This window comes from Natator depressus, chromosome 1 (assembly GCF_965152275.1).
Source record: "Natator depressus isolate rNatDep1 chromosome 1, rNatDep2.hap1, whole genome shotgun sequence".
In the NCBI taxonomy this organism is placed as follows: domain Eukaryota; kingdom Metazoa; phylum Chordata; order Testudines; family Cheloniidae; genus Natator; species Natator depressus.
Genome location: NC_134234.1, coordinates 80,108,970 through 80,134,641, shown reverse-complemented (window position 1 = coordinate 80,134,641; position 25,672 = coordinate 80,108,970). Strand labels below are relative to the sequence as shown.

The following is a 25,672-nucleotide window of genomic DNA, read 5'->3' as shown; positions in this document are numbered from 1 at the left end:
CTTTACAGCTTACCAAAACTGAAGCTTGAACATTCAGGGACTAGCTGCAGTATACTGCTAGTTATCTAATTGGGGAGAGCCAGTAAATTGAAAGTTTACTGGACTGTGTTTGTATATATTGTGGTGTGGCTGTGTATCTCCATTTCAGCTACATGATTAAAATATCAGTTTGTCATGATGGTCTGTTGGTTTCTTACTACGATGTGTTAGTGGCTATCAGTCCTGGTAGATTTGTCGTGTTCAAGCTTTCAGCCTGAGATTCAAATGTGTTTCAGAATAACTCAGGTGGTCACCATCCATAATTTGGGGGCAGATATTTGAGCTATTCAGCTCAAGTAGCAGTTTAAAAAAAAAAACAAGTTAAATCACCCACAAGTCTCTTGGTGACCACTCTGGCCTGGCAGAAACAGTTGTCTCCTGCTTGTTCATGGTTCAGAGGCTGTCTCAGGAGCAGGGAAGTGACAATTGGATAGAGCGTGTTGAGTTTGGACTATCTCCAAGTGGTGTATGGGCCTTTGGTGACTGCAGCTGGCTGGAGCAAATTAGTGCAATCTCTAGATTGCATTAACCTACTACTTCAAGGCTAGTGCAGAGAATCAAGGAGCTATGAATGGTGGTTAATTTCTCACTTCTCTTCTCCTGGCTTGCCTTGGTTGGCCATGTTGGGGATGGGAGTCATCCTTCTCTAGATATTCTATAGTCTCAGGCAGAGCCAGTCTTAAATTCTTATCCTGCTCTTCTTGGGATGGACACGTTCTGTCAGGAAAGCAGGCAATGAAGCAGTCAGATATTCTGCCTCCTGTTTTGTGGTGCAGCAGGACACAGTTGAGATTGAGGTGCCTTAGATTATTTTACTTTTACAATTGTTCCACTGATTTTTTTTTTTAAGTTCATGTTTGGTGTTGTAGTAATATTTATTACTTAAAAGAAGCCTAGGATTTTCAGCCAGTCTCTTTTCTGCTCAAAGATTCTTCTGTTATTGCTCAAAAGCATGAGAGAAGAGGCTTATTTAAATTTACCATTCCTAAAAAGGAATTAAATTTATAAAATTCAGTGTGTTATAAGATATGGTAAGAGTAAATGCTCCTCGTTTACTTTTTAGTTTAGTTCATAGCATTCTCAGTTTGATGCAGGAACCCTTAGATTACCCTCACTGTGATATAAAATTGGTGATTTAGACCTTGGTGTGCTTGTTTTCTTCCCATATTAAAAGAAGTCTGTAATCTTAGTGGTAACTGTCCTAAAGTGAGACCAAAAAAAATCTGGAAGTTGGTTGCATCATACTTTTAGCCAAAGCTGCTGAACATTGAGACAGCATAATCTGGCACTGTCTGTGCCAGGTAGTTAGTTAGAGAGACCGGGTGGATGAAGTAATATCTTTTATAGGACTAGCTTCTGCTGGTGTAAGAGAAAGCTTTCAAGATTACATAGAGTTCTTCTCCAGGTCCTGAAGAAGAGCTCTGTGTAAGCTTGAAAGCTTGTCTCTTACACCATCAGAAGTTCGTACAAGAAAAGACATTACCTCACCTGCCTTGTCTCTCTAATATCTTGAGACCAGCACGGCTACAACACTGCATAAAACAATGGATGGCTAATGGTTTTTGAATATGTAATCAAGTAACGTACTTAACCACTTACTGCTGAACTTTTAAAAACTATTTTTAATACGGCTAATACTTCAGCTTTTTAAATGGTGGTAATATCACAATAAAAATACGCATTTTTAAAGAAAAAATCACACGGTAATTGCAGCTGGATTATTACAGGTTAAATTATTTAAATCTATTTAACATTTATCCAAGATTTCACTTTGTTGACCTTTCCTTGAAATAAAGTTACCAATAGTACTGCTTATTACATGTCACTGAATAACCATCTTAATTTCCAGCAAAATGTTATTCAAAGTGTTACTTTTTCATTAAACATTTGATGAAGTTAACTTTATAGTTACATAAGTTAAATGCATTATCTTGGTGATTCCAGGATCTACTGTTGTACTTTTTTCATAGTATATTATGTGTTTCCTATATCTAGTATTGCACTTTTTTTCATAGTATGTGAAGGATCTTTTATTTACAAACCAAACCAAACCCACCTAACTGTTACATAATTTACTTTTGATAGATCAAGACAAAGCTGAGTTCTTTGCCTCTTCACTCTGATGTTTACTTAAAGCAAATATATTTCCTTGACATTTCACTTCCTTTACCTAGTCCATGTGAATTCAAACCGAAACCTCTCACATACTAACCAGTATAAAACAAACCTGTTAATATATAGTGATATCTTATGAAAAACTCTGAAACACTGGAATCCACTCTTTAATATATATCACAGTAGTATAGATACTCTTGTGGTTTTGGAGGAACTTTATTGCATGCTTCTGCTTGTAGATGCTTCAATTTTACAAGAAGTTTATTTGTTGAAATTGCACATGCATGCCATTGAGCCAAAAGCAAATTTTAAAATTCCACTTGAATTATGTGAATTTTTCAAATGTGAAAATAAATAAAACCCCAACTTTTAGATAATTCAGTTACATTTTAAAATGTCTGATTTGCCGTAGACTCTATCCCCAATGAGGGTAGTGTCTGACGTGTTTTAATGTATATTACAGACTCTGTGTACTTGTATATGTATACATTACATGTACTAAATTATATTAAAAGAATGTCTTGAGGGCATGATTAACTTAGGAAATGCTTGGGCAACCTTAATTTGGAGCCCTTGTGTGTACACATTATGGTATAGTCTTTAGTTACATGATCACATACTAATTTCTTTCTACAGGACCTCTTCATACAGTGAACAGAATATCAGTGCTCACTCATTGAGCAGCTATTTGATATTTAATTTTATCCTCATTGTTCAGTGTGTGGCCACAAGCCTTATTACTCCACACTATTCAAACCATGTTAGGAATACATAATCATACAATCATAAATTTGTAGGACTAGAAGTGCCCTCGAGAGGTCATTTAGTCCAACCACCTGCACTCATGGCAGGACTAAGTATTATCTAGTCTATCCCTGAGAGATTATTGTCTAACCTGCTTTTAAAAACCTTCAGTGATGGAGATTTCCCAACCTCCTTGGGTAATTTATTCCAGTGATTAGCCACCTTGACAGGAAGCTTTTTGTAATGTTCAACCTAACTCATGCTTGCTGCAATTTGAGCCCATTGCTTCTTGTTTTATCCTCAGAAGTTAAAAAGAACAATTTTTCTCCCTCCTCCTTGTAACAACCTTTTATGTACTTGAAAACTGTTATGATGTTCCTTCTGTCTTCTCTTCTCCAGACTAAACAAACCAGTTTTTCCAATCTTCCCTCATAGGTCAAGTATTCTAGACCTTTATTTTTGTTGCTCTTGTCTGGACTTTCTCCAATTTCTCCACCTCTTTCCTGAAATGTGGTGCCCAGAACTGGACATAATACTCCAGTTGAGGCCTAATCAGTGCGAGAAGAGTGGAAGAATTACAATCCTGCTAATACACCCAGAGTGATGATTTTTTTTTTTTTTTTGAAATCTTACCCTAAAACAAAAGGTGACCATAATCAGCCATAAGGACTATTCTGGTCTATTCCTGCCTTGAAATAAAAAAGGGTGGCTGTCAGGATGAAATCAAATCATACATTAATACATTTAATACAGAATACATTATTTTAACCGTCAATCATTATAACCTCTAATACAAATATAAAATCCTCCTTCTCCTCCCTTCCCCTTTCTAGTCTCTTTGCCCTGCTAGACCCAATTTGCCCACCCTCCTCCCCTCATGTTCCTTTTCCCAGTTTCCTCTTCCCTGGCTACTACTCCCTCTGGACTGTTAGATTTGTGATGATGTTGTGAAGATAAAACCTGCTGTAATAATAGAAGCTGTATGAGAAGAAAGGGAGAAGAGTGAAAAATATTACCAGAATTGAGTGTTAGGACAGGGAGAGTTTTAGATGCAAAAGAGATTTGGGGATACAGAAGTGTTAAGTTTTTAGTATATTGAGTTTGAGCATGTGGCAAGACATCCAGGATATGGGAAATAGGAGACTGAACAGAAAGGGAATGGTCCAGTGGAGAATAATATCTGAGTCACTGGGGTAGAGATGTTAGTTAAAGCTATGTCAATGGGTATACTTGTGATAGAAGAAGAAGAGGCAATCTTCTCTGCTACACCAACATAGTGAGATGAATGGATTATGATGATCATGAAAAACTACCAAAGTGTGACAAAAGGTAGAGGTTGGGAGAAATAGCAAGAGAGTTAAGTGTTCAGGGGTTCTGAAATCTGAGGAGAGAACTGATACAAAAAGGTGCAAATGACCTTGATACAGATAAGACAGATTGTCAGGGGCTAGGCTGTAATAGAAGCCTGGAGATTGTCAGGAAGAGTTGATTAGTATTCTTGATGAGGGCTGGTTTAGTTGAGTGGAGGAAAGAGAATTCAGATGTACACAATGGAACTTATGAATATTTGCACACATGAAAGAGTGAATGAAATAGTATTCAGGTCAATGAGATTATGCTCTGTTCAAGAAGCTCAAAGGAGGGAAGGGATACGGGCAGTGGACTGTAAACACAGATTCTGACTTCTCTTTTGAGGTCAATGATAAAACTCATTGATTTCAGTGGGAGAAGGATGAGGCCCTACATTTGAATGTCTCTGGTTACAAAGAATACATGGTGGAAAATAACACGGGATATACAAGCGAAATTTTGTACAGAATTATTTTAAAAGTTTTACGTAATGCAGCTACAAGGCATTTTAATATATCTTATCACATTTTTGGAGAGAGTATCTCAGCAAAAATTGTAGTTCTGGGATCTTTAAAATAATAAAATAAAATATATTCAAGTGTAAATGTGTTCTCCAAATTATGTCCTTTACAAGAAAAGTTTAAAAAATAATTTTAGATTTGAAGCATTCCATTGTAAATATGTCACTATAATAAACCACCAAAGTGCATAGTTTTATATAACAGCTTCCCCACAAAGAATGTCTCTAGGTAGTTGATAATTTGATGGACATTATTTCTGAATTTCAAATTTAGGAAATGTGACCAACCATATAATTTTCTCTGTTTTAGTGTTGATATGGTGATATTTTAATATTTTGTGCCAAATGAATACTTTCAGTATAACAGAATAGCCAATAATGTATGGTATATAAAATTGCTTTAGCTGTAAGACAGAATGTTAACTATTTAGGGCCAAATTCTTCTCCAGCTTACAACTCGTGTAGTCCTATGGGCTTTAGTAAGGTTCCATGTTTATAAATCAAGGCAAAAATCTGTATCTTATGTGAGAAAATTACTGCATCTTTGAATAATATTTTGGTCTTGTCTTCAAGAATTATCAAATTAACTTATTTTTGACCTTGTAAAGCACAAGAGCAATGTAGAATTCGAATCATTTTTTCACACTTTTAATTTGAATTATTTTTTGTTTGAACACACTGTTTCCATTTTGTGAGCTTTCCTATGCATGTGCAAAATGTTTCTCCTCAGGCCCCCTTGTATTTCCTGGTCCTATTTTTATGAATCATCGAGAGCAGGCTCTAGCCAGAATCAGACCCCATCCAGCACAGCTAAAGCATAAGCGGGACAAGCACAAAGGTATTTGGTCTTCCTTATTGACTAGGAGGGACATATGCCCATCCTCCAAGTCATTTCTTCCATCCACTGAATCTTTGTTTTCAGAGAAATGCACAAAAATTATTCTGCTCTTTTCTTGTTAATCTTCTGTAACCTGAGGAGAAAAAACACATTTTATATGTTTGTTTAATTTAAAAGTATGTATGTTTGACACCCTACATCATCTTTGGTTTTCTCTTTTTTCTTTGATAAAGTATGTCATTTTATTTTTCTGTGTCTTTTCTAATTTGTTTAAATAAAACTAAAGAAATTTATACAACTTTCTAATTTTTTCATTGGGACAGGTAATTCAAGTCTGGCATATGCATTGTAATTTCATTTACTTGTCTTAATTTTATGATCTTGTACAATGCGTATCTGTTGCAGTTGCTAAAATATTGTTTATATTGCAGATTCATTAATTCAAGGCTTCTTTGATTTTTTTGTAGGTTTACCATCTATAAGTAAGCCTTTTTTGATACTTCTGGTTTACAAATGTTAATTACTCAGTAAAAAATTACATTTAGATAACAGAAGACTTATGTCAAATGTATTGACACGTATGCTTTCAAAGCTTGCTGCAAGTAGTTGGTTTCCATCAACTTTTGGTAATAAAGCAGTGGTCATTGTAATCCTAAAATGGATGGGGCAATTTCCTCGCTCACTTTTTGAATTTTGTCTTTCTTTTCAATACTAGTTCCTGTCAAACAAAGTTCTGTGGCTTTTTAAGGTCTTCATGGCAAAACAGTATCTACAAGTGTTTACTGACCTTTTGTAGTAGTAGCAGCAGCAGGATGCTCTGGTGCCATTGTGACCAGCAACAGTGGCAAGACTAGCAAATTAAAGGATAGTAACTATACTCTCACTCTTTCCATGGAGCTTTCCCAACCAGCTTTCTTCAGTTCACCAGCTGGTGTAATGACCAGGAGCTTGCTGCCTGGTCTTCTGTTTTGCTAGCTTCCTGCATGTATTATGCAAGCTCCTTCCCTCATTTCTGTGTGCAAATATAACTTCATTGCCAATCTGTTTTACAGTATTCTAAAATGACACCCTAATTTATAGAAAAGGTATTTTAGTTAATTTCCAGAAGTTTACAAAGATATTCTGTTTATTTTGTCATCTCTAAGTCTGTACATGGTACCTAGTGCAACCTGTCTTTACATGGAAAGCAGTAGTGCTAATTTTTTTTAAAAAACCCACTAAAATAGATTCTGAAAAATGTATCTTAAACAAATTTCAATGGGTTTTGTGACAAAGGGTTTACTAGCACTTGTTTGGGATGAAATGCATTTATGGTTTTGTAAAACAGAAGTAACATGGCCAACTCAAACTCGTAAAAAATCTCTCTCACACACATACACACCATTGTGTTTGTATAAAAAGGAGTAGAATGGCTAATTTATTTGTAAATTGACAGCACTATATGCGCGACTGTTATAGTTTTCTTAAAGAAGTGGAGGTGCAGTACAATTTTCATGCAACAAGTCTGTGTATTTAACACCCATACATTATATTAGTTCCTGTTTTGCTGAGTTAAATTAACTTGTTCATTCTGCAGAAGTTATTAACTAGGTTAATAGTTTTTTCCCAGTTCACAACCGTGTCCATTAGCAGATTCTGTTTGCAAATAGAATTTCAGTGTATCATATCTCAAAATCTGCTTTATTACCAGTATATGCATTTTGACGTCTTTAATCTGCTGTACTGCAGGTTGTTCTTGCTGTTACCTTATTCATACGTTTTCGTTTCCCACCCTTGCTCATTGTTCATTATTCTTAAATTTGCTTTTTGAAAAGAATCAGAATATAACTATGAATTATATGTTTGTAGATGGAAGTGGAGAAAGGGGTGAGAAGGATGCCAGCAAAATCACAACCTATCCTCCAGGGGCTGTCCATTTTGACTGTGAACTCCGGGCAGTACAAGTCAGTTGTGGGTTTCACCATTCAGGTACAAAGCTACAGCTTTTATCTAATGTGTGCACTTGTTGAAAAAATTATGTGATCATGTGCCATTCCACTCATATAACTACCATGAACTGCCTCCTTTAAAGAAAGGTGGTGTTAATCCTTACCCAAGTAAGTTTCAAATCATTGGTATTTTTGGGGTACAGTAGAACCTTAGAGTTATGAATACGCGGGGAATGGAGGTGGTTCGTAATTTTTAAATTGTCCGTAACTCTGAACAAAACGTTATGGTTGTTCTTTCAAAAGTTTACAACTGAACATTGACTTCATACAGATTTGGAACTTTACTATGCAGAAGAAATATGCTGCTTTCCCTTTATTTATTTTTTATTTTTAGTAGTTTATATTTAATACAGTACTGTACTGTATTTTTTTTCCATCTCTGCTGCTGCCGCCTGATTGTGTACTTCTGTTCCAAATGAGGTGAGTGGTTGACTGGTCAGTTCGTAACTCTGGTATTCATAACTCTGAGGTTCTACTGTAATTCCAGTCTTCAGCATTCTGTTGGATATCTTGATTAGCCATCTCTGTGCGGGTGCAAAGGAGTGATTAGGTTGGATTAACATCTGCAGGCAACTTCGGTCCTCTTCACCACTGAAGGAGGGTTAAGAAACCATACAGTGGTTAAGAAACCATCCTCTAGTGCTACTGCACTCCACTCTTCCTGCCAGTTGCCACTCTGAACTGTGCCAGTTGCAGAATTCTGAACTGTGCAGGGGATGGGTATCCCATGTGGCCCACATAAATTCTTAACCCCTGTGTGGTGGAACTGCATCTGCTATGCATCCATGGGCCCTCAATTCCAAACAGAGTAGGTTCAGAATTTGACCACAAGGCAATATTTATTGTTATAATAATTTTAGTGAGTTTTTGGGTTAAGTGTAATTTGGAGTGCCATTGGAACAAATTATAATCCAGCATTATAATTGATTGGAGGCTCCCAAATTATCTCTAACATGGAAAAAATTGTTTTAAAGTACAGTTATGATCACAAATCGACTGTGCAAAAATAATATCCTTGTTTTATTCAAGAAAATTGTTTCATGCTGACAATATGATTGGGCAGGTACTGTATTGTGTGTTGTACAGTACTAAAGAACTCTTGTGAAGAAACTTAAACACACAGAAACAAGACATATGAGGAACAGATGAATGAGAAATTAGTGGCCTTGAAAAAGTGGATTTTAATGGTAGGATAATATTTTTCCGCAGAAAGATGAAAATCAGTCTGCACAGGTTCTTAGTAGGCAAACAAATGTAATAAATGCTTATGGCAGTCAGTTAACTGGTAATTTAATCCAGCTGTTACTTTTTCTAATTTTGCTCTGATTGCTACTTTTTGTTTTGTTCGAATGAAAATTTGATGATTTTTGTAATTAAACCGTTGAACAAAACATGTTTGACACGGATAGTTCTGTAATCTGTTTGTTTAAATTAACAGATGAAAAATGTAATTAGTGTTAAACATTTCAATAGCTTTTCTCTTACCAGGGAAAGGCTTCAGTGGGACTACTCTCAGGTTTAAAGTTAATTGTATGCAAGTCTTTGCAGGATCAAGAACTAAATAAGTTAAAGCCAAAGAGGGTAAAATTATTACCCTATACAAATATTTTTAGTAATATAAAGTACACATCAAACCCAGGCATGTGTGAGGTCCTTCAAATTGTCAGGAAAAAAATATTCTGAAAACAAAACATTTTATTTTTAGTGGTTTTGATGGAGAATGGTGATGTTTACACATTTGGATATGGGCAGCATGGGCAGCTGGGACATGGAGACGTTAATTCCAGGTATGTTGTAAATAGGTTAAAGAACACATTTGTACTATTGAATTTCATTCCATATCTATGAATTGGATTACATATAATGGATATATTCTCCATTACTGAGGAGATGAGGTAGGGAGAATATTCAGGAGTGACATAAATAGGGCAGGACTTCCTTAAGCTCTGCTAAAAATTTTAGAAAATGTCTTCTGCGCATATGCAAAATCTGTCAGCTGTTTTCAACTTTATTTTCCTCTAGAATAAGCTAAAAGCATTTAGTCTTCAAAGAACTGTTCACACGAAGGTCTAAATGTTGTGTTGCTCTGTCTTTTTTTAAAAAAAAAAATGGTTACAGGAATTTTGATCTGTGGAAAAGTGGTTCCCTCTATTACCAGTTACTCAAAAAAATAGCAGGAAGGGACTTTGCTCAGACTTTTTAAGAACAAACAGTGCCTGCCTTCTGGCAGATAGGAACCAGGGAAAATTTCAGACTCCAAAGTATTTCAGAAACTTTAGTTTAAGAAAACTATCATACAATTCAAAGTGTTTAGCTTTTTCTTTGGTTTGAAAATTTCTATACATTGTCTGGGCCCAAAGATGAAATGTTTTTGAAAGTTATTGCAGACTCCCTTCATGCATTGTGGTTTTCCAGACATATTAAGACTGCAGTGGATAAAGATTTCAGTGCCAAAAAATCTGCCAACCTTGTGAGTTCCACAAGGTAAAAATATGTGCTGAAATCCTTATGCCCTTAAGAACTTCAGTAAAGAAACTTCTACATATTATTATGTTTCTTACAATAGTTCCTAAAGACCAACCAAGAATGAGGTCCCATTGTGCTAGGCACTGTACAAATACAGAGTAGTAGATGGTCCTTGCACTGAAGAGCATACTGTTGAAATAGGCAAGATAGACACAGCGTGGGGGAAAAGATATAACACCACAAACAAAGTGAACAATGTGATGGCAGCAAATGTTATGCTTCACGGTTTGCGGTTTTTTGGATAGGCTTATGAGACGATAAGCTAAATGGAAAACTTTTGAAGGGAAGCTAGGTGAGGGGGACAGGACAGGAGAGGAAAAGGGTAAGAAGAGTATGTATGGTTGTGGAAGCACATATTAAAGTCAGAGATAATTTAGACTACATCCTTGAAGTGCTTTGCCAGTATACAGTAACTCCTCGGTTAACGTAGTTATGTTCCTGAAAAATGCTACTTGAGGTGAAATGATGTTAAGCGAATCCAATTTCCCCATAAGAATTAATGTAAATGGGGGGGTTAGGTTCCAGGGAAATTTTTTTGGTCAGACTAATATGTATTTATACATACACACACATACACAGTATAAGTTTTAAACAAGCAATTTAATACTGTACACACCAAGGATGATTGTGAAGCTTGGTTGAGGTGGTGAAGTCAGAGGGTGAGATTTCCCAGGGAATGCCTTACTGTTAAATGATGAATTAGTACTTGGCTGACCCCTCAAGAGTTAACACATTGTTGTTAATGTAGCCTCACACTCTACAAGGCAGCACGAATGGAGGGAGGGGAGACAGCATGGCAGAGAGAGACTGACACACACACCGTGTGAGAGAGAGACGTGCATTGCCCCTTTAAGTACGCTGACCCCACTCTAAGTCTTTTTAAGTAGATCAGCAAGTTGAGACAGGTTTGAGTAGCAGTCTGTTTCCGCAAAAAGAAAAGGAGTTCTTGTGGCACCTTAGATACTAACACATTTATTTGAGCATAAGCTTTCCAGAGCTACAGCTCACTTCATCGGATGCATGCAGTGGAAAATACAGTTGAGACAGCAGCTCCTGCCAGGAAGCTCCCTCCCTCCTGAGCCCTGTTGTGTCTCCTCCCTTCTCCCCGCTCTGTGGAGATGGGGACACCCTGACAATAACACCCCTCTTCCCCGCCCTCCCTTGCACAGCAAGCAGGAGGCTCCTGGGAGCAGCTTCAAGGCAGAGGGCAGGAGCAGCACACAGCAGTGGGGGGTGGGACAGCTAAGCTGCCTGGCAATTGATAGCCTGCTGGGCAGCTGCCACACAGGGAATGTAGGGAGAGGGGAGTTGATAGGGGGGCTGCCGGTGCACCCTGGTTCCCACCAGGCCCCCACCAGCTAGCTCCAATGGGCTGCTCTTCCTGCAAGCAATGGACAAAGCAGGCGGCTGCCAAACCACGTTATAAGGGAGCATTGTGCAACTTTAAACAAGCATATTCCCTAATTGGTCAGCAACATAATAACAAAACAACATTAACTGGGATGACTTTAAGTGAGGAGTTACTGTATTATACCAGAAAAGTGCTCCTAATGTGGATGCTGCTTATACTGGCAAAACTAGGCTTTTGCTGGTATAGCTTATTCCAGTCCTCCTGAGCCAAATAAGATTAAGTAGCAAAAGTGCAGTAATATAAGTTATCATTTTAAACAAAAGTCTGTAAATAAAGTCAAAGGACTTGTCTACATGTAAAAGTCTTGTGGCACCCCTACGCACTTCTCCCCAGTGTGATCACAGTTATACCAACGTAAAGGCAGTTATAACAGTGCAGTTTATACCAGTTCCAGAACTGAAATAACCTATGCCAGTATAAGGTTCATTATACCAGCATAACTTAGTCTAAATTAGGGCTCAGCAAAAAAGTCACATCTCTGACAGTTATATCAGTAACATTTTTAAGTGTAGACCAGCCCAGAGTTCTCATAGTAATGCCAAATCTGCCATACTGTCAATGTGTAAGTATATAATATTTTATTCCTCCTTTAATGTTAAAGTGCCTGGTGCTGAAAGGTGCAGTGCACCTCAGGATCGAGCCCTAAATGTGTAATTTAATATATTTACTGTTTGTTTTGTTGTATGTATACCATAAAATATACAGGATTGTGCAGAGATAATGTTCCTATAAGCTCCTAACTTAATTTTCCTTTGTTTTCAGTGTTTCAAATTCTAGCCTTAACATCACATTAATTCACTAAATGCTTTATATTTATATAATAAAACTAAATTTCCCTCATTTTTGTTTCTGATTATCATCAGAATATCTGGTGTTTTACTACTTTAACTATTTTAGAATGATAACCTTTGTGCAGAGGGAACCATGTCTGTCCAAATGAGCATATTGCTGACCAATAAGAACTGAGTTTTCTACAGCATATTAAATAATGTAACTTGCCAAAGTACATTTCACTTGTACATTACCGCTTTTACCCTTGGCTCCAGATTTTCTTTCCTTCATTATATATCTTTGTGTATTTTTCCTGTCATATTCAGTGTCCTTCCTTACCTTGTATTCTCTTTATCTCTTCTCTCATTTTTTTCATGCCTAATCTATCCATTGTCCTTCCCTCTAGTCATCAAGGATTCTCTGCACATGGGTTTCAGAGTAGCAGCCATGTTAGTCTATATCCGCAAAAAGAACAGGAATACTTGTGACATCTTAGAGACTAACAAATTTATTAGAGTATAAGCTTTCGTGGGCTACAGCCCACTTCATCGGATGCATAGAATGGAACACGTACACGCACGTTGGAAGTTACCATACAAACTGTGAGAGGCTAATTAGTTAAGATGAGCTATTATCAGCAGGAGAAAAAGCTTTTGTAGTGATAATTAAGATGGCCCATTTAGACAGTTGACAAGAAGGTGTGAGGATACTTAATATCGGGTTATTCAGAAATAGCTGTTCCACTTTAAATTTAGACCCTGCCTTAATCTGAAACAATTTGCAAGTGTAGGCAAGCACTTAGGCCATGATCCAAAGCTCATTGAAGTCAGTGTTGACTTGTCAGGCCTTTAACTTGCTCACCTCAGTGTTTTGGGTTTTTTTTTTTTCTCACCTCTCAATCTCACTGCTTCTTTTCTCATCTATCACTTCAGGGTTTCCCCCCCACTCACCACTACTGTCCTCTCCCTCAGATACACTCACTACTTCCACTCCTATTGCTGAGAGACAGGTAGGGGGACTTTGGTGTTTTCCTTAAACGCATCTGTATTTGGGAGGCGCACAGAAGACTTTTCAGGTCTTCTGGTGAGATTATTCTTTCTAGTATCTATGGACTTTTGGGGAAAGAGGGATGGTCTAATGCCTTTCCCTCCGTTTGAGAGATGCAGAACCAGGATCTTCTCTCCCCCTCTGCCCCTCCCTAGACAGCTGGGGTAGAGTGTCATCCAGTAGTATTGCCTGCCATGCTTGGGACTGGAATACTAGCCAAATATTCAGTTGCATGGTAATACAAATAGTATTCCAGATAGTGTCTGACAAATGACAATAACAATATTACTTTGTGATCAACTGCACTGTTACTAACATTAATACTGCATGTGTTAAATGTTGCATGAAGATGCACTGATACTGGTGTGGTTTTATTTTGACATAGGGGGTGTCCCACTCTGGTGCAGGCATTACCAGGTCCTAGCACACAAGTTACTGCGGGAAGCAACCATACAGCCATTCTCTTAATGGATGGACAGGTCTTCACATTTGGAAGTTTCTCTGTAAGGAAACATTTATTTTTACTTTTGGAAATAGTTTTTTATCTATATATTGTACACTTAGAGTTACAGTAAATAGTTTTTAGAAAGATTTTTCACGGTTGCATACATTTGCATATACCTAACTTATGCCTGTGTACATTAAGTGTTTGTGTGTCTTTATTTTAAATCTGGTTAGAAAAGCATGAAAACCTGTGAAAATCTCCTGCTGTTCCTTATTTATTAGTAAGTGGGTCCCATATCAAATTTACATGGTTTACAGGGGGAACTGTTTTTTCCCCTTCTAATTGGCATTAAAGTCAAAATTATCTTCAAACTAACATGGTGGGATTTCATGGCATCTGTAGAATATTTCTTCTACATGAGAAGATAATGCAGTGAGAAGGTGGTTAATATTGTTCAGAGCACTCCTGGCTTACATCAGAGCTTCTGCTTGGGCTGCATGGGAAGTTGTGGGAGGCAGCTAGGGAGGCAGTACCTTCTGTTTCCTCACACCAATGGTAGGGCTGATTCAAACTCTTAAGGTTAAAAATTGTAGGATGTAGCTCACATTCATAACTTTGCCAGACACTAAAAGTCATCAGCTGAATAGAGGCTCTGGATTTAGGGCTTATTACAACAATCTGCAACCCACTAACAACAAGCTCCCCCATCCCCAGCTGCTTCCTCTCCTCTTCATTCTCTCCCTATGACTGGTGTGGTGTTAACAAGCCACTTCACCTTGAATGGTCCCTTGAAATATTTGATTCACTTATGCTAAACAATCTGTTCAAACCTTGCATTTAGCAGCCATATTTTGAGTTAGTTTCCCAGACCTGAAGAAGAGCTTTGTGTAAACTCAAAAATGTGTCTCTCTCACTAACTGATGTTGGGCCAATAAAAGATAATACCTCACCCCAGGAGTGCTGGAAGCTCCCTAAAAGTGTGGGGGGGGGCGGGGGGGAGGGGTCAGTGGTGCCTGACCTGTGGCCCCACCCCCTGCGCCGCCCCTTCCCCCGAGGTCACGTGCCACAGTGTGATGGCATTATGAAGTAAACTTTAAATGGGTCATCTTTTTCCAATTTTCCATTTTGTATATGGAAACTGCTATTTTATCCATCTGAAACTATTGTTGCTAGTATTTACCAGTTACTGAATTCTTGCTTTAGAAGGGACAGCTTGGCAGACCAATTTTGGATATGCCATACTGGAATGCAAAGCCAGCATCCATGCCTAATATTGGATCTAAATATGGACGCAAAGCTACTTGGATTGGAGCAAGTGGAGATCAGACTTTTCTTCGGATTGATGAAGCTCTCATTAACTCTCATGTTCTAGCCACGTCGGAGATCTTTGCAAGCAGGCATATAATAGGTAAGAGCTCTTCAACAGTATTGTAAATTAGTTCATTTAACATACATTTAGTGAAGGGACTTGAAACATTACAGTGCAAGCAGTGGAGGTAATAAGTAAAAAATGCAAATTGAGTAAACTCTTACCTTATGAGACTCCATTTTACTTTTAAGGTATTTATATTGTATGTGGTATCCTAATTAACTTACAAATGTAATTTTATTGTTAATAAAAATCCTCCAAGGTACTCTTAAATTTTTAATGTTCCAGCGCAGTTAAAAAAATCTCATCACACCTATGAAATATTGTACTATGAGTGAACTTTCCTTGTAGTAGTAGTATTACTTCAGAGATGGAGGCTAGCATGTGACAGATGGACTATTTGTCTATTTTTTCCAGGTTTGGTCCCTGCTTCTATGTCAGAACCGCCTCCGTTTAAATGTCTTCTGATAAATAAAGTAGATGGGAGTTGCAAGACATTTAATGATTCTGAACAGGAGGATCTTCAAGGGTTTGGAGTATGTCTGGATCCTGTTTATGATGTTATTTGGAGGCAAGTGTGGTTTGTAGTCACAGAAAGGGGGCATCAGTATAGAAATAAGATTGAATTTATTAGAACAATTTTGGGTAGCATCATCTGCTCACATAGGTTCAACTGTCATTTCTCTTACCTATCGTAAGAAGACATCTGTTCAGTCTCCTTTGTATCTGTTGCCAGGGCTGTTGTTTCTCCCTGGCTCCAAAGCATGTGCTGTCATGCCCCTCTTTTCAAGGAGGTTTATTTCTTTAAACAGAGGTTATCAAACAAACAGGAAACAGTCTTAGCTCAGTCCTTGGCCCCAGGCTTCAGGGTCAGCCCTCCCAGAGGTCTCTAGCACACCTGTTCCTGGCAGCTTCCCAGCCTTAATCAGCTCCGCTCCCATCCTGGAACAGCTGCCACAGGTCTGCTTCCCTGAGCCTGTTGGCCCCTTGCTCTAGGGACGCACAATAGGAGCTAACTGCACTCCAGTTGGCTTTTCCTCCCCAGGGCTTAGCTCGCTCTATCCATTCCTCTCCACGGCTCAGCCTATCTGTCTTTCCTCCCTCCAGCTGCCTGTTAGCAGCCCTTTTTAGGTTCAGGTGTAGGCTAGCACTCTTTAATTAACTGAATTGGACTTACCTGCTCCAGTTCAGGGGAACTGGCTCAGTCTATCCACAGCAACCAGCTACTCTGTGACAAACTCTATCTCTGTTTTTCTTCTTCGATGGCTTGCTGTCCACTTAAGCTCAACCTCCATGGCCGAAACAGAGCTGCTTCTTTTTCCTCCTGAATTCTCTTCACATCAGTTGGTCTCTGTTATTTTCAACAACTCCTCCAGGCTCAAAATATTCGGTAATCTTAAATTCCTCCATCTGTGTTCCTTTCATTGTGTCCAAGCCATATTCAGATTTTACTGTTTGTTCCTCCACAACGTATCGTGTATCTGAATCTTCTTGCCTTGCCCAACAGTTAAACCGCTTGTTTATGTCTTAATCACTCAATTCAGTTACTGTAGGATCTTCCTCAGCAGTCTCACTGATTGGAGTTTGAACTGATAGGAAGGGGGAAGAAGTGGTACTCTTCTAAGCTCTGCCCACTTGAGACATAAAAATAAGAGGACATTCCAAATAGATTATAGCTCTTCCTTTGAGTGCCTCTGTATGTTCCCACTCATAGAATGCTCCAACCAGTGCAGCCTGAATGGTAGGATTCTACTAGCAGTAACCATTGGAGTGTCTGTGTGGCTTGGTCCCTATGCGTGCTTCCCTCACCCCTCCCCGCCGGATGTTTTAGGGATTAAAAGTTGCATGGAGTTCCACCACCTCAATTCCTTCAACCGTGATCAGCTGGACGGTTACACTGTTGCTGCGTGATCCTTATGGAGTAGTAGCTAGATAGTTTGTATTGGTTAGTTGTTACCTAAGTGCTTATAGTTATATATTGTTAGAGGTAGGTAGCTAAAGGATAACATGTTGGATCAGAAGTTAACAAGCCTGGATTCAAAAGATGGTTCTCATGACAGGCAGTATTCTCAGCATCAGATGCACATATCAGATGCTTGGCATGTTTGAGGGAAGATCATTCTCACTCTGAATATCCAATCATGCATGAAGAAGGACTAAGAGTGAGAGAGATGAAATAGGCTCCAGTCAGTTTTATTGCAGGAAGCACTGACCGTGGCAGCAGATTCTCAGAGAGTGGTTGTAGTTCCAATCAGTTCAGCTGGGGAATAAAAACAGATTCAGCTTCTATGTCAATGCAAGATATGACATAGTTAAGGATCCAAAAAAGAAAAGTTTTGGATCAGTGATAAACTCTATTTCCATAGCTGTCCCATTTCAGAAAGAATCGGTTGCAGTACCAAGAAAAAATGTGCAGATCTCCTTGGTGTCAGCCTCAATACAAAGAACCAATCTGAGAGTAGCATTTACAAGGACAGAATCTCATTATAGAGCCAGGATCTGACTTAAAATCTCAGCTCAGAGTTGGGAGTTGTCCTTGTACAGATCTGACAATATCACATCTGGAGGAGCCTGTCCTCATGGTGAGATCTAAGGATCCAGTTAAAAGAACTGATGAGGGTTTGTTAACTAGCACAATACTGTTAAAGCGGTAGTTCATCATATGGATCCATCTGTGGCTCCATTGACAGTTGAGCCTGGTATTGCTTCTTAGGACACATCACTTGGGTTGCTGCAAGCAATCAGACTGACTGCTTTTCTGAGAGTCAGCAAAGAACAGGAAAGGATCAGGAGCACTGTGCTGCTGCATTCTATTAAGATCCCTTCATGATCCCTGGAGAAGAACTTCTCTCTGCTCTCCATTTCAAGGAGGTATTGTCTCAAGTCCTGTCTGAGCCTCGAGTGATTTGGAGCTTGAAGAGAAATACAGATCACAGATTAGAACCAGGAAAAAAAAATATAATCAGTTCAGTGCAGGATCTGCAGGCACAGAGATATTTCCAGCTCAATCTGTCCATGGGGGTTTTGGCCTGAGTGGCAGATACCTCCTTTAGTAAGATGGTCTCACTGGCCATTTCAGGCACCTTTTAGGAAGGTGTGAGGACAGATTTTCAGCAAGACTATATCAGGAGGACATTCAGTTGTTGAATCCAACGGATAAGGACCAGCCAATACAGCTTCCTCAGAAGAAGTCACCTAAGGAAATTGGTAAAATATGAGGACGAGCTGGAGCTAGTAGATTCTGATTCAGAATTAAGGGATGTCTTCTCCAAATGGAAATGTGGAGGACATCTCAGTATTATCACCATCAGAAGATGGCATAGCCTTTCAAGAATTAGCATCTCGAGTGTCAAAGATGCTAGATATTCCTTCTGTTTTTGTGTAGGAATCATCACATCCTCTCTGATATTTTGGGGTCAGTGGTTAGGTAACTAATCATATTTCCCTTGTTATGAAATATGTCAACCACACAGCTTCTCTCTAAAGTTGATATATCAGTTCCCTGAAGAAGGACTTGCTATGTTTCATACTTGCGAGCCTCCTAATTCACGAGTGGCATTTCACAGATCAAAAAATGCCCAAGCTCACTGCTCCATCGGATAACGAAGGGAAGAGACTGGATGTGTTAGGAAGAAATATGTTTTCTTCAGAGAAAATCAGCATATGCATATCCAACTATGAAGCTGTCATGGCTAAGAGACCAATACCATTTCTGGAGCAAAATATCCTTTTTTTTAATGTGCTTCTAGAGGAACACCAAAGATTATCAAATGCTGTTTTGACTGAAGGACTGAATGTTGCTAAGCAACAGTTGACTGTGGCTTTGAATCTTCAGATATTTCAGCAAGATCAGTAGCTTTGGCTGTGTCACTAAAGAGACACACCTGGTTAAGATTGGTGGGACTCCCTCATGAGACAGAAATGAGGCTCTTGGACCTTCCATTGGAAGGAGAACGTCTGTTTATTGTTCAGACTAAAGAGGTACCTGAGAGCATGAAAAATGTAAGATATGCTAGATCTTTTGGTTTCCTTAAATAGGGAAGAAATTATATTCTACTTCATTAAACAGGTATCAAAGGCAATATCCACAATTTTTGTCTCCTTCACATCATTACAGGTACCAGAGAAGGGCATATCATTTTCATCTGAAACATACAGCATCAACATCAATAGAGCAAGAAAGTTAAACCTTGTAATAATAAAGGGAAACTTTTGTCATTTTTGTCTTCTGCATTGCCTCTGATGCATCAGATTTGACATAATGACACAGAGCTTCAATCCAGCCCGTATGGGCATTATTTAATCCATAGTTTGGGGATTAGTTGTCCCATTTTTTTAGCAGTGGGAGTTAATAACATTGGACAGATGGATATTAGAAGCTCTTTTATACGGTTACACAATTCAGTTCAGAACCTCTCCCCCCAACAACCCACCCACTTCCTATTTGGGGAGAGATCAGTCATCTTGATTTGCTAGAAATGGATTTCCAATCTCTACTATAGTTAGATGCAGTAGAGGTAGTTCCATAAGATCACAGAGGGAAGGGATCTGGATTTAAGGAAATTAAACACTTTTATATAAAGGAACTTCACTTCTGCATGTTGTCTCTAACACCTTCTCTTTCCCTCCAGGATTGTTTTGCAGCTCTGATCTTAAAAGACCCATACTTCCACATTTCAGTGACAGTAAACCATGTCACTGAAATTTTCCTGTTTCATTGTTGGAGACGACCATTTTTCAATACAAGACCCTCCTGTTTGAGTTATCTGCAGCACCCAGGGCATTTACAAAATGCCTGCCTGTTGTGGCAGTATACCTAAGCAGGCAGGGGATGTATCTATACCTGTACCTAGATGATTTGCTAATAAGGGTCATCTAGGGAAGAGATCTTGTAAATTAAATATATTCACTATTTGTCAGTCTGCGATTACAGATAAACTGTGAAAAGCCATGTCTAAACCCTATTTAAAGGGTTCCTTGTTTAGGAGCCATAGTGGATTCAACTGTGAAGAGTGCTGTTCTCCCAGAGGGGAGAGAGACCAACATAAAAAGACGTATGTATTTCCTCTGCCGCTTACCGAGACAATTGATTCTTTACGTCCTTCAGTTGCTGGGTCTGCTGGCATCAACCACAGCAGTGACTCCTTATGCTGGTCTTCAGATGAGGTCTTCAACACTAGTTAGCAAAGAATTACAAACCAGGTTTAGACAGTATTTCCACATCAGGTGTATCATCATTTAATGTGGTGGACAAACAATCAAAATGCAATGAAAGATGTACTTTTTCAATCTTACATCATCAGTAATAGTGACCATGGATACATCAACCCTAGGATGTGGAGCCCATCAGATCAGTGAATTGTTGATCAGAGATCATTGTTCATCAAAGAAACTTACACATCAATATTTTAGAACTGAGAACAATCAGACTAGCTCTAATGTATTTTCTACCTCAGCTCAAAAACAAAGCAATTCTGTTAGTAATAGACTAATGACAGCATTATATCTGTGAAATTATGTATCTGAACCTTTGGTCCCTTCACTTGACTACGCGGGGAATAGATCTTTAGATAAGCTAGAAGAAAGGCTTTCATTAGAAGTACAGAATGGACTGTTTTAGTCTAGAAAAGAATCCACACAAAAGTGCTATAGTCTTAAATGGAAGAGGTTTTTATTGTGGATTTCCATGTATAACATGGATCCTTATATGGCACCAATTAATTATGTATTTGAATATTTATTGTATTTAAAACATGTCTTTTTTTATCTTCAGTTAAGGTTAATCTCTCAGCCATATCAGCATAGCATGTACCTGTAGAGGGGAAAATCAATTTTTGCTAATGAGATGCAGTTAAGAGGTTTTGAAAAAGCCTTAATAATTTGTATCTTTCAGTACGAACTCCTGTGCTCTCTTGGAATCTGAATGTATTACAACACAATTAATGGAATCTCCCTTTGAACCCATTCTTTTTCATTGTCAAAAAAAAAAGTTTTTGATAGCAATCACTTCTGCAACATGCATAAGTAAATTACATGCATTAATGACTGATCTACCATTCACTATTTTTCATGAGGATAAAGTCGTCCTTTGCACTCACTCTAAATTTTTACCCCCCAAAAATTCTGATTTTCACATAAATCAATCTGTAATTTTACCAGTCATCTTTCACAAACCCCGTACTCATGATGGGGATGCTAAATTACACGTGTTATATGTGAAGAAAGTGTTGTCTTTTTATTTAGAGAGGACTACAGCATTTAAACAGTCTTCCAAGATGTTCATAGCTTGTTGACCAAAAAACAAGAGAAAAGCTGTTTATATACAGAATCTCTCTAGATGGGTTAGATTTTATGAAGCATATAAATTGAAGGGATTATCCATTCCTCAAGGCAGCAGAACTCATTCATCTAAATCAAAGGCAGTGTGCATGGCTTTCTCTGGATATAGCTCTCTGGTGAAGACATGTACAGTAGTAACCCATAGTTGTGTTCACACTTTTAGTAATCATTGTTCTTTAGATTTGGAATCTAGATCTGGTGCAAAGTTTGGCAAGGCAGTCATGCACTCCTTGTTTAACTAGAATGCCTCTTGGGTCAGAGTACTTGTTAATGCATCCTATAGGTAGGAATACGCAGAGGACATTCAAAGGAAGAAATGGAGTTGATTTACCTGTAACTGAGATTCTTCAAGATGAACTCTGGATAGTCACACTCCCCACCCACCTTTCCCCGCTACCTCAGAGTCCTACTTACCAGAGGGCTGGGGGTTGCAGTTGAATGAACTGAGGTGGTGGGTCATCACACTCCTTTTAAACTCTTGCCCTAGAACTCAAGAGGTCAGTAGGGGTAGGGAGGAGAGTGCAAGGGAGCTGCATGGATGCTTCAACAGCTATTGCTGGTAGAATTTTACCATTTGGACTGCACCAATCAGAGCATCCCATGAGTGTGAATATGCAGAGTCCATATTGAAGAACCTCGGTTACAGGTAACTAACCTTCATATATTCAAAATATGATAATGTGGGCTTTGATGGGCTCTTCAGGATGGACTTCCCTTCATCAGAGTTCAGATACACCTATGAACAGAGATGAGTTAAGGCAATAGGTATATGCTTAAGGCTCTACGATGACATCAGAATCTCAGCTTTCATTTAGAGAGAAGTTTCTAGCCATCATGATTGTGAAAAAAATCTTGAAAATATGAGTCAAGTGGAAGTGTTGCATAAATTTCTGCCTGAGTCAAAAAATCTATAGGAAGGACAAGTGGTAGCAGCTATAGAGCCAGGGAGGAAGCCAGTTAGCCCACGTTTGTTTAGAAGGGATGCAGTCTGATTAGGAGGCAGGGCTTGAAAGGCCATCTGGGCTCTGCAGGACTGGATCCTTTTCATAGGGCCTTAGATGCCCTGCTCAAATCTGTGGGATCTGTTTAGATGACCTGCTTGGATCTATGGGATCTACTTTCCCTTCATGTGGCTTTTATATGCTCTTAGGGCTTTGTTTGTTTCCACCTACCCTTTTATCTTCATGAATCGGATGAAGAGGAAAAAGATGCTGTAGGTCTTCAAAATATGATTGTTCTTTCCTTACTAACATGCTTTGATGAGCAGTGAAATAATTTCAGTGTCAATTTTAACTGTCATCATTGGGATACCATTGTTAACAAATACTTCTCACTCATTTCATTCCCTTTCTACATCTTATTCCATGCTGCCCCTACACATAGAAGGTTCTTATAATCAATTGCTACGTTACTGTGTTCAGATCATTCTCCCTTTAAAAAAAAAAAAAAACAAACTCATGATATGGGTCATCCACAAGAAGGTACTGTCTGAAAAAAAACAAGCAAAAATATATTTTGACCCCTCACCCCCATGATTTACGTGCATCAAAACTGCATAACCTTATGACTTTCAGTTGAAACCTTTGCTGTTCTTTGCCTCATCCCCTACTGTTTTGGTACTGTCACTTGTTGTATTGCATCTATTAGATTTTAAGCTCCTGAAGTCAGCAACCATTTTAATGTCTCTTGTTAGCTCTGAGATATGCTTAGAATATTTTCTGGATGTTCTGTAATTTAAATAATCTAATGTTAGTTTGAATTTAAGGTTATTAAGAATGTTTGGGGCTATTGTTATATTTTGTAATAAATAGTGGTTATCTTGCATAACATGTATTTCATTGGTACAGTAGATTGCAATCCTAACATTCCCTACTAGTCAGAACTATCATAAAGTAGTTTTCAGTAGATATTAAAATAGTTTAGCAAGTTTAGATATTAAAATAGGTTCAGTTAATTTTTTGTTACGTTAAATTTAATTTTGTTGCTACATTGAAATCTTTTTTTTAACCTTGTGTTTTTGGGTCAGGTTTCGACCAAATACTAGAGAACTGTGGAGTTACAATGCCGTTGTTGCTGATTCCAGGCTTCCCTCAGCTCCAGACATGCAATCGCGATGTAGTATTCTAAGCCCGGAACTTGCTCTTCCGACAGGATCCAAAGCTCTAACCACCAGGTCTCATGCAGCTTTGCACATTCTAGGTATAAATTTATGGTTGATGAATCAGAAAGCTGAAAAGTAATAGTAAATGCACTCTGCTCTGTGTGTGTGTATGTGTGTGTGTGTTTTTGAGTAGTGTCCCCATGAGTTTTCCACTTCAGGTGTGTTTACACCCCATACATCGGAGAGCAGAGTTTTTTTTGTATTAGTGCTCGTTCGATTTGCATATATGCCCTACGCATCCTCATGCCCTGCACAGAGGCTATATAGGGCTGCATGGTAGAATTGCTCTCAGTTCCTTCTCATCCGCCTCAGCCTTTCTATTCAAAAATAGTCTGTTAGCCTCTGTCTCTCATTTCTATTTATTTTGTTTCAGAGGAATTGGTCTCAAAAGTTCTGCTCTGGGTTTAAGGGCAGGGCTAGGAAGAATTGTGAGATAAGATTTAGACTCTTAAAAATGGAGCATTCTCCCTATCCAGCCTCAGATCTAGGCCAGGATGCCCATCCGCTCACCGCAGACATCGACCTGGGAGTGAACATCGTGCCCCTTTGACTTCAGCACATTCACCTGGATCTGTTGGAGGTAAATCCTCAGAGAAGACCTAAAAAAGGAGAGCCCATTCTCCTCAGAAGGAGCTTACTCTGAAGTGTCTGTCTCCTCCAACTAAGACTGTTTCAGAGACCTTACGTCCTGACCTGGGTACTGTTGAGGCTCCAGGCACCATTGGTACTGACCTCATGTCTGGGCCTCTGGTCTCTTCTAAGAACAGAGACATCAAAAATGCTTCTGTACTGAGTCCATCTGTGCCACAGAAGCAGAGCTCAGCCGCAAAGGAGTTTAAGCACTCTTCTATAAAAGGTAATACCTGGAATTCTTTTGGTACCATCTGTACCTATGTTGCCCTCCAAAACAAAGACATCCTCAATACTGGGTAAACGGCATGCATCTTATGCAATCTTGGTGCCCCTTAAGACTTCTTATCAGTATTGACTAATCTACCAGGAGAGACCTGCTCGAACAGCTTATGTCCTTGGTATCGACAATGGAATATGACCCTGTACTTCAAACTTACCTAGTACCACAGGAATTCAGATATGCCAGAGATCTCCTTGTTTCGGATAAACTGGAGTCTCACTCGCTAATGGGTGCCGAAATACTATCTGTGCTGGTGGAACTATGGTAATTGAAATTTGACCTTTTCCTGGTACTGCTCAATTCTCCAACATCTTCAGAGTGTGGTGGAAAGGCAGGACTTACATAAAACACGGACCCATGCACCCATGACCTGCTTCGAGCACAAGTGGATGCCTCCCCAAGTGTCATATGAATCTGTTCATTGGGCATACTGGGATCCTTGGATGGCATATCACCAGTAATTTTCACAGGCTCATAGTCTGTCGTGTGGGGTCTACGGAAGAATAAATCCATCTACCCTGTCTATCCCACCTCAGTTCCCTTAAGGTCAAGAGTCCATTGAGAAACAGGAAACTAGAAGAGATAAGAAAGTTATGACTTAGACAAATATTTCTTCTTCCTCTACAGATGAGGCAGTTATTCCCTCCCCGACCTTCTACAACTGATGATTTCTGAGACTTCCAGGAGTTAATGAAACATATTGCAGATCCCCTTGGAGGAGGTCAAAGAGTCATAGCATAAACTCCTGGGTATCCTTCAGTAGTCTCCTTCTGCCCATGTTGCCCTTCCCACCAGTGAGGGTTGTGCTGGATTCTGCCAAGACCATCTGTCAGACACCAGCAACAATGCCACCAATGTGTAAATGGGCTGCTAAAAATATTACAACCCAACTAAGGATTCTGAGTTCTTGTTTACCCATCCTGCACCCAACTCCCTGTTTGTGGAGGGAGTGGTTGAATGTGGCAGGCAATACCATGCTAAAGCCACTCTGTACGATAAAGGTTAACAATGTCTTAATTGATTTGGCTGCAAGGTCTACTCATCCACAACACTTCAATTTAGAATAGCAAATTGTCAGGCTGTCATGGCTGTATAC

General features: G+C 38.9%; 1 protein-coding gene across 12 annotated transcripts in view; it reads left to right on the top strand.

The window, feature by feature from the left end:
* The window catches only part of MYCBP2 (MYC binding protein 2), a 409,657-nt gene that overhangs the window by 121,932 nt on the left and 262,053 nt on the right, over positions 1-25,672 (top strand). For 11 of the 12 annotated variants that reach the window (XM_074962231.1, XM_074962238.1, XM_074962204.1 and 8 more), the window contains 6 exons: positions 7,455-7,574; positions 9,300-9,381; positions 13,735-13,852; positions 14,998-15,202; positions 15,581-15,734; positions 23,529-23,701. In XM_074962231.1, coding sequence (XP_074818332.1) covers positions 7,455-7,574; positions 9,300-9,381; positions 13,735-13,852; positions 14,998-15,202; positions 15,581-15,734; positions 23,529-23,701 — 852 coding nt within the window. Of the gene's footprint in view, positions 1-5,498; positions 5,607-7,454; positions 7,575-9,299; positions 9,382-13,734; positions 13,853-14,997; positions 15,203-15,580; positions 15,735-23,528; positions 23,702-25,672 lie in introns of all 12 variants that reach the window. The other variant, XM_074962269.1, reaches the window with a different exon arrangement.